Source organism: Erigeron canadensis, chromosome 7 (genome assembly GCF_010389155.1).
Source record: "Erigeron canadensis isolate Cc75 chromosome 7, C_canadensis_v1, whole genome shotgun sequence".
In the NCBI taxonomy this organism is placed as follows: domain Eukaryota; kingdom Viridiplantae; phylum Streptophyta; class Magnoliopsida; order Asterales; family Asteraceae; genus Erigeron; species Erigeron canadensis.
The window spans coordinates 10,146,238-10,156,224 of record NC_057767.1 but is presented as its reverse complement, the minus strand read 5'-3'; the positions used below and the strand labels follow the sequence as shown (position 1 = coordinate 10,156,224).

General features: G+C 37.1%; 2 protein-coding genes across 2 annotated transcripts; one reads left to right on the top strand and one right to left on the bottom strand.

The window, feature by feature from the left end:
• The first annotated feature begins 244 nt into the window (after positions 1-244).
• Positions 245-5,375, top strand: LOC122608580 (40S ribosomal protein S9-2-like). Its single transcript, XM_043781675.1, has 5 exons — positions 245-272; positions 3,999-4,396; positions 4,645-4,700; position 5,194; positions 5,250-5,375. The coding sequence occupies exons 1-5, from the start codon at positions 245-247 to the stop codon at positions 5,373-5,375; spliced, it is 609 nt and encodes a 202-aa protein (XP_043637610.1).
• Positions 5,376-6,788: 1,413 nt separating this feature from the next.
• On the bottom strand, positions 6,789-9,291 carry LOC122608415 (probable jasmonic acid carboxyl methyltransferase 2). The gene is made up of 4 exons (XM_043781520.1): positions 9,188-9,291; positions 8,687-9,085; positions 7,352-7,624; positions 6,789-7,247 (listed from the first exon to the last, which is right to left on the bottom strand). Exons 1-4 carry the CDS (start codon positions 9,251-9,253, stop codon positions 6,894-6,896), a joined length of 1,092 nt encoding a protein of 363 aa, XP_043637455.1. The 5' UTR covers positions 9,254-9,291; the 3' UTR covers positions 6,789-6,893.
• Between the last annotated feature and the right edge of the window lie 696 nt (positions 9,292-9,987).

Below are 9,987 nucleotides of genomic sequence, written 5' to 3'. Positions count from 1 at the left end.
CAAGGAGTAATTAAAAATATAAAAACAATATATAATTATTTCAACAAACAACACCATGCAGCCCCCCAAATACCATAACCCAAACACAGCCCAGCAAATTAATTCACATATCCCTAATATTTCTACGAATATATTAACGTATTAGGGTTTAAATAAATTCATATATAGGCCGTCCTTACCTCAGAAGCAGTGTGTGTGTGTGTGTTACATAAAAATCACAGTAGCCGTTGCACGTCCAACAACCATGGTTCACGTCAACTTCTACCACAACTGTATATATATCTCTTCATCTCTCTTTCTTAGAATTTTTTGTACGGACACGACAATTTTCAAAGGTTGGATCAGTGGTAAACACCCTCGCCTCTGGAGACAGAGGTTATGGGTTCGATCCTCATCCCATGCAAAGGTTGGAGGGCCTTTTCTACCATTTAGGTAGAAACTGGAAGCAGCCTTTCTACTTAGGTAGAGGTAAGGTCTACCTACATCTTAACCTCCCCCATACACCGTCGAGGTATTGGGGCTCAAAACCCGCGAAAGGCGGCACTGAGCAGTTACTTACTTACTTACTTACTTTTGACAATTTTCAAAGCGTATGGTGTAACTACGAACAAATGCTTTTGAATTTGTAAACATACGAAAACCGGTGTCTTAGACACCGGTCTTAAGCTTTTTGGATCAAATCCGGTGACTCCAACACCGCTCTTGGCTGGAAGAAGGCAAAGCCGGTGTCTCAGCGTGTACATGGCATCGCAAAAAACAAAAGCCAGTGTCCAAGACACCGGTCTTTATTCTTTTCAAGTAAAATCGGTATCTTGGATGCCGATCTTCTTCTTCTCCAATTAAAACCGGTGTCCTTTTTTTTTTCTTTGCCTGTCTTCAGTTACACTTGTAAAAATTAGATAAATGATTTGTACAACTGATGCATTTTCGTACTATTATATTGAAGTTTTGTATATCCGTGAAATCCTCACTTTTTTGTTTTGTAACTTTGCTTCTATATATGCATGCATGCATATTACATACTATTGGAGATAACTATGTTTTACCAAGTCTTTGATCTTTATCTACTGCCAACTAGAACTCGTTTCTATATCCTATTTTGTAGTATTAGTTGTTACTTCTACTTCTTATTTAAGGTTGACTCTCCATGTATTTTTGAATAATAAGAAATAAAAACTTCAACTCATGATCTTAAACTTGTCTCCCTGTACCAATTTCTTCATGGTATCAGAGCAAGAGATCCAAAATTAAGATAATCAATTCTAAAACTCTAATGGCCGTAGGAGAGGAATCAAAAACTAAGGATCACACAGATCCTAACTCACCTTTATACCTACACCCCTCAGACTATCCCCGTCAGATGCAAGTAAATGATGGTTTGATGGATGCAAACTTTAATGATTGGTTACAAGAAATGACAAATTTCTTGTTTGCCAAAAACAAAATTGGATTTGTCGATGGAACAATTCCAAAACCCGAAAAAGAAGAAGAAACTTACATGCCTTGGATGCGGTGCGATGCGATGGTGAAGGGATGGCTTACCACAGCCATGGACAAAGACATACGGGCGAGTGTGAAGTACGCTAACACCGCTGCTGAAATCTGGAAAGACCTAAGCGAACGATTTGGGAAGGAGAGTGCACCAAGAGCATATGAATTAAAACAAATGCTTAATGTTACCAAGCAAGATGGAGCAACCGTATCAGCTTACTACACGAAACTGAGAAGAATCTGGGATGAAATTACAACCGTTCTTGCAACTCCATATTGCACCTGCAATGGCTGTAAGTGTGAGGTTGGAAAGAAACTAGCTAAATTGAAAGAAAAGGAACAGTTGTATGAGTTCTTACTTGGTCTAGATGACGAGTTCGCTGTCATACGTACTCAAATATTGGCCATGCAGCCTACACCAACTCTTAGCAATGCCTATCATATGGTAGCGGAGGATGAACAGCAAAGGAATGTTGCAACAAAGAAAAAGACAACCAGTGAAGTGACTGCTTTCCAAACATCTCAAGGTAATCGAAGGGAAGGGCCTGTCCGAAAGAAACCATGGCAGAAGAATGACAAATCAGGTTCCGTTACCAAGGTTGAGCACTGCACTGAATGTGACCGTGATGGACACAACCGAGAAGGATGTTTCAGATGTATTGGATATCCCGAGTGGTGGCCCGAGAAGGCAAAGAAAGATAGTTTCAAGCCACACGCTGCGCTGGTAGAAACGACTACTAGTCCAATTCAAGGGTTAACAAATGAACAATATGCTATGTTTTTTGAAGCTCTTTGGAGATAACAAAGACCGGCTAAAGGAAGAGGCGACGCCAAAAGCCAACATGGCAGGTACGTTTACTGACAATGATGACTCGGGAGCTATGGATTCGGCGGCAACCGAGCACATGTTTTGTCAAAAGGAAGTGCTTGTAGATATTGTCACCAATTCTAATGAAATTCCAGTTACAGTTGCAAATGGCAAAAATGTCCCTGTAAAGGGGAATGGGAAAGCCCTTCTGCAAGGGGGTGTCAAAATTAAAGATGTCTTATTTGTTCCTAATTTAAGATGCAATCTTATCTCTGTAAGGCGACTAACCAAAGATTTGCATTGTGCAATCACGTTTTTTCCCGACTTTTTTGTCATACAGGGCTTGCAAACGAGGAGCTTGATTGGAGCGGGTAGTTGCATCGACGGTCTTTATCGAATGGGAGTATTGAAGAAAGAGAGACAAGCTATGGCAGTTAGTTCGACCACATGGCATAAGAGACTTGGACATTCATCATGTGTAAAATTTCCTAACATGAATGTTAATTACAATTCCAAGAATAATTTTTTGTGACTTTTATATTAGAGCAAAGTTTGCAAAGTTACCATTTCCAACTTCTTTATCACGAGCACATTATTTCCTTACTTTGGTAAACTCAAAGGTTTCCTTGTTCTCATGCAATTGGTGTTTGTGGGCATACCGATACGAATGTAAGTGACATGCTAAGTAGATACTACACAAGGAGGACGTGGAAAAGCCAATATCAAGCAACATTGAATCCGCTTCAAGACGTCGCTTATTGGAATGAGCCAAGTTGGATGATTAAGGCAGATTCATCTAGAATGGTCACTCAAAGGGGGAGGGGAGACAAACAAGACGATTCCGAAATGAGAGGGATAATCCCGACAATAGTTCCAAACAATCAAGAAAATGTGGTATTTGTAGTGAATATGGTCATAATAGGAGTAGGTGTCCTAATAGAGGATAAAATGTATGCTTTCTATGTGTTTGTTAAATAAAATGTATGATTTATATGTTTTTAAATAAAATGTGTAACTTTTATGATTTCTATGTTTTTAAATAAAATGCTTACAAAAATCATCGATATAAAAAATATAACATGACCATAATAATAATATGTATAAATGTGTCATACTCTTACTCTTCAATATATATACAAACTCATTAGATTAAATTAAACATGCATAAGCACTCTTCAGGTCGCATGCTACCTTTTAAAAATAAACAGTTTTTTAAAACCCCGTTGAGAAGGAAACGAGGAAACCAGACTCTTGGAAACCGACTTTGAAAGTAAGATTAGAAGACCGGTGTCTAAGACACCGGCTTTGTATGGAAAAGTGACACCTAACATAAAACCGGTGTCTTAGACACCAACTTTGCCCTCAAAACACAAGACCAGTGTCTTAGACTCCGGTTTTCGTATATTTACAAATTCAAAAGCAATGGTTCGTAGTTACACCATACGTCTTGAAAAATGTCGTGTCCGCACACAAAATTCCTCTTTCTTATCAATTCATACATACATTCATTTATATATCTATATCTATATATTGATCTGTTAATGACTTATGTTTTAGCACATAAATAAGTGCTTATTTTTTTCATTTCCGCATTTTTTGTTGTTATTAACTGCGATTTATTTGTTGATTGGAATCTTATAGTTTTTTGTTGTTCTATAATGATCACACTTGGTTGTTAAAATGTGGTTTAATAAATTAGATGGTAAGACATTTAAGAAGCCACGTTGTCCTTATGAGAAGGAACGTTTGGATGGTGAGTTGAAACCTATTGGAGAGTATGGTCTTCGAGGCAAAAGGGAGCTATGGAGGATTCAGTATTTTCTTAGCCGCGTTCGTAATGCTGCAAGAATGCTTTTGACCCTTGATAAGAAGGACCCCCGTAGGATCTTTGAAGGAGAAGCACTTATGAGGAGAATGAAACGATATGGTCTTTTGGATGAAAGTCAGAACAAACTTGATTATGTCCTGGCCCTTAATGTTGAAAACTTTTTGGAACGTCGTCTTCAGACACTTGTTTTTAAAACTGCTATGGCCAACTCTATTCACCATGCCCGTGTTCTCATCAAGTACTTTTTTAATTCAGAATCTTTTTGCTTAGTTATTGATATAGTTTTTGATATTAGTTATGGTTACTCATTTTGGTAGTACTTATGAAATCTGTCAGCAGTTGGAAAGTAGTTTCAAATAGTCTTGTGTTTTTTTTGAAAATGTTTATCTAGATTTCTTGTAATTGTACCTTTTTGGAATCTAACGCCTTGCCGCTGGATGCCTTATTAATAAACTTCTGTTGTTCCAACATTTTTTTTTGAGTGATTTAACACCATGATCTGTTGTTGGGTTGCAAGGTTGGAAGGCAGGTGGTCAATGTGCCATCCTTCATGGTGAGGGTGGACAGCAAAAAGTGTTGGATATTTTTGTGTAATTGGGTTAACTTGTTTGATCAGTATTGTCATAATAATACATCATATAGGATTGATGGTGCGGAGTGCACGCATATTTGAATTTATTATGACCTTAGGGGGTACGGGGGTCCGGGGGCAGCGCCCCTATGAGCGGGGTCCAAGGGGCGGCAACCCCTGGCTGGGGTCGAGCTATAGTAAAATTTTTTATTTCCATTAAATTGCTATAGTAAAAATCCCTCCGAAAATTAAATTTTCGGAACTTGAGGGACTAAAAATGGCAATTTCGAAACCTTGCAAATAACTGCCGTTTTGGTGGATTTATACACCCCGTAATAAGATTTCTGGTCATTCTCTTTTCTTCTTTCTTTTTGGTTCTTTTCTCTCAAATAATAAACACAGAGAACGTTCTTAATTCTCTGAATTGTATCCGATTGAATAGTTTGGGTGAACCGCCAAATTGATTCAATCTGAAAGTGATTACACGCCTTTCAGAGTTTGATTATATCCGGTCATCTGTTCGTTATTCACGAATTTTCCCCAACAAAAAGCATATCGATTTCTCACTCACTAGTCCATTTGGTGGTGGTTGTCCTGGAAGAGTGAAACGAAAGAACCAAAAGACAGTTGCAAAGAAGGCTGCTGGCGGGGATGCTGAAGACGACAATGAAGAATGAGCTTGCTTGGCTGGTTCTGAACTTTTGATATTATTTGCAGTACGTTGTGAGACTTATGAGTATTTGTTATCGTCATAATATCTGTTTGAGGATATTTTGGATGTTTTGCGAAGCTTTTATGTTACTATATTACATGTTTGTGGACTAGTAAAATAAGAAATTATTCCCGTCTCTACCGTGGCTTCAGAATCTGCATTTAGTACTAGTGGACGACTTATTAGTCCACATCGCAGCCGACTTCATCCGAATACAATCGAAGCTTTGATGTGTGCTCAGAGTTGGTTGTGGGAAGTTATTAATGAAGGTAATTAGTACTTATATTTACTAAATCTAGTATTTGATTATATATAAGTCTAAGAACTTGTTGACTAACATCTTTTTATCAATGTATAGATGATGGTAAATCATTTACATCTGATAACTATGATACATTTTATGATGATATGGACCCCGAAGATGATTGTTGAAGGTAGCTTTGCAGCCATTTTTATTTATTTATGGTTGATCATATTTCTTTAAACTTGGCTCATTGATTGTATACATTAAAAATCACATACTATAGGCGTTTATTTATTACAGTGTATCTAAATTCTAAGTTCACTTTAAAAGTGTGACATGAGTTTGTGCTATGTTTGTAAGTGCTCTGTCATTTCTTTCTGTGTATAGTAAACTCATGAGAAACCCAATGGAATAACAATCATGTGTTTATTTTGAATTCTTGCAGTTGGAAACTATCACTGCAGCTTCATTCTTTGTGGACAATTCGTTGCTGATGGATGGTGAACATGGATTTGAAGATTTTTTTTAATTTTTTTTTTTTTGAATTTGTGTTAGGATGTTGTTGGATTTAGACGTTTTTTTTAAACTCGTACCTTGGATTACCTCCTTTGTTGCTGAATTTAGACATTTGTATTACATTATTGGATTTAGCCGTTTGTTTGTCGATGAATCTAGGCATTTTTGCTTATTTGTAAGATCGGAAATTTTTTTTATATCCCCGACTACCCAATGGGGATCCCCATACCCGATGGGGACGGGTATGGGGATGCAACTTAATTCCCCGTCAGGGACGGGGACGGGGATCGGGACGGGGATTACAAGCTACAATCGGGTATGGGGATGGGGAATGGGATCCCTGGCAATCCCCACCTCGTTGCCATCTCTAGTTGCATCTATCTAAAGGTTGATATGAGGTGCATTGATATGAAAAGGGTTTCCAGAGTGAAAAGAATCTGCTGGTATATTACATTTATCAGAAAGTTAGATTTCTTATCCAAACAGCAGAACATGTTGATGAACAGATTGGATTAACCAACGAAAATTAGCTTCATATAAAACCAAAAGCATCTCTATTTGTACTAAAAAACAGGTGAGTGTAATTCCCCTTAGAATATAAAATATGTTTACAGGAGGAACATATTTACCAGACTATCAGTATACCAATATAAATGACTTTCATATTTGAAAACTTATAAGGTAGATAAAGAAGGTTACATGAATACACTTTGACTGAACATATCAGCCCCTTTTGATGAAAGAAATAACCAAGTTAGTATACTTTAATGTTCTTTTTGAGAAGCAATCATCAATGATATTAGCATATCTACGGAACAACTCTTCCATCAGTGTTGGACCAAAATGAAAATGACTCTCTAACATTGGCTCCACTACGGCTCGAATGGTTTTAGCCACACGATTACCGCTGGAGTCTTTGAGGCCATTTGAATCACCACCATCCCATTGTATCTCAAATGCCTCAACACCACTTACTATGAATGATCCTTCTTTCTCCACTTCAAGTTGCACTTCTTCCGGGCTTGGTGCATAATAAGGGGCGTTAAATGAATCGATCTTTTCCTTTTCAACAAGTCCCTACAACGACACATATAGTAATACCTGTTAATTAACTACTCCAAAACTTAAAACTCTGAGATTTTGTATGTTCATCTATGTTAAAGATATACAAATGTACACACATCTATTGCCATGCTCATTATGGCACGTCCTAAAAGTTCCCACTGGTAACAAGCCTCGTCCGCACAAGGGTCAGGGGATCGCCGGCCCATGAATGACAAGACCATCCGTCCTTTCACAACCATTTCCTTTGCACGCGACCTCAAAAACAATGAGAAGTCCTTATGGAATTGTTGTTGGTAAGCTTCTATGACACTTATGGAGCTTCTCTTTGATATGTATATTTTCTCTTTGTTTAGGTGAGTGCCAACCTTCGGTTCCAATCCCAGGGGTACCTGTTCAAATAATATTAGAATCTCTATATTATTCTAGATACATATTCTAATAATACACTCTCTTATTTGTTTTTGATACCACTTCAAATATTACAATCTCTAATTTATACTTGATACCTATTTATATATTACAATATCTACATGATTAGTAAGTATTTACATATAACAAATTTGTTCAGCTTATCAATATGAGTATATGACAGTGGTTACAACACCATTGTTATTCACAATGGGGTGTATAACCATTAGTACTATTCAGTGTCGCATTAGAAAAACCTTTCTAACTACTTCTCAACCATTAATTTTGCACAACACTTTCAACCCGCCACTAATCAACATTAGCCTAGTACCCACAACTTTTTTTTTTTTTTATCACCATTCGAGAGAAAAATAGAAAAGGGGAGAAGACTAGTTGCTTGTAACATAAACCCTCTACCACGAGTCTCACACGTTTGCGTGGGCTCGTGGTTAAGCTAGGCAAAATCGAGCAAGGAACAAGTATAGCCGCTTTTATTGCTAGCAATGTTTTCGTGTTTTTGGTCATGGTGGCCCCAATTCGATGTTTACCTCCTAGGTTTGTGTTTATGTCTCTGTTTTATTTTCTACTTATTAGGTATATGTGTGACCCTACATTGTGAGAAAATATGATTGTATGTGGTTTCGGTGTAATTCTATTCACAACTTTAATGAGTGTGGTTTGTCACCACACGTCCACACCTATAGCTCTAATAAAGTTGGTAATTAGCATTGTATTATTGTACGATCTTGTTCCATGGAAATTAATTGAAGTGGTTGTGACAGCTTACCATGTCATATTTTTTGTTGTTTTTAAACGTGGTCCTTTATTAACTCTGCTACCATGTGTGTTGACAAATTTAGGTATTTTTGTATGGTGTCTCATTCAATTCATATACATCGTATTTTGGTTATCTTTCTAAATTAGTGTAAGATTTTTCTAAATATATATGGATCAACAAAACCATAATTATTGGCAAATTTATTTGTACCAAATAGGACTTAAAATTAATCCACAATCTTAAATATGTAAAACTTAACACAAACCTGAGAGAGCCAGTGGAGGCTGGAAGAAGAATGAACAAAATGGAGACTATTTGTGGGAAACAACCTGCCATAAAACGAGCCAGGTAAGCCGCAAATATAACAGCCTTCAATGCCGTAATCATTTTTCACTTTATCATAAAGCTCTGGCAATGACTTGAACACATCGTTGAAGTCATTGCCAGGGAGATCGTTCAAAAACAACTTTAGTTCAGGTACAGGTTGATGGAGTTGATGGCAAGCGGCATCCACGATGTGGATTATTTTAGAAATCACTGTCAAGGAGTTGGGTCCAGATGAACACCCAAGGTCTGCGACACCCATGCTATCGGGTCGCAACTCTGTTAAGATGTTATAAATGGCAGTTTTAACAGCGCGAGTACCAATTAGGATTATCTTCTTCTGCAATTAAACTTTTCATGTAAGTTTTATGATGATGTAGAACTACTTAATTATTGATATTTAATTTTTAATTAAGATGTTTAACTCGTTGACAATAATTACCTGAAGCAGAGAGTTTTTGGCATAGCTAGTCTCCCCTTCCCCTTTGTTCATGTGAAAAACTTGCATGATTGGAATCTGTATTTTGTGTATAAGGATATGAATAGTGAAGTATATATAATGTTTAAGTTGATGAATTGTTCATGTTTGAATAATGGGTATATATAGAATAGTTGGGTAATTGATAACATGTGTTTTTTGTTGTCTTAATTAAAAATGTGTCTTATTCGCTGCCTGATTTGGGTCGTTTTATAATGAATGTCCGCATTGAAAAAGAAGAAATATGTCTCGGTTTTCACATTTTAACTGAACGTACACCTAGCCGAGGCAAAGTTGGTGCCATATGCTCAATATGTATACTCGTGTACGATCGATGTATCACACTTCTAAAATGCGAATCTACCTAAGTCCATTGGGACACTCCGAATTAGTAATCAGAGAACCTTCAGTGGCGACGTATGTATGCTCGTCACTTTTGTCACAACAGCTCCATGTCATCACTTTTAAAACTGATTTCAAACTAACATGTTATTACCAACAATAAGGGTGTGTTTGATTGCATCCGAATGGAATGGTTTAGCACTAAGTGTTGAATCGGTCAGCATTTGATATGTTTCATATGACATCTGAATGCTGAACGAGAAAAAAATATATTCTGAATGATTTCATATCTAAACCCTCCCTTAACCATTTAGTTTACTTGGTTTACCTTATTACCCTTTCTTTATCATGAACACTCCTGCCCCTTTTATCTTCTTCACATCACGCCCATCTCTGCCACTCTATTTTACCTCCTCCTATAT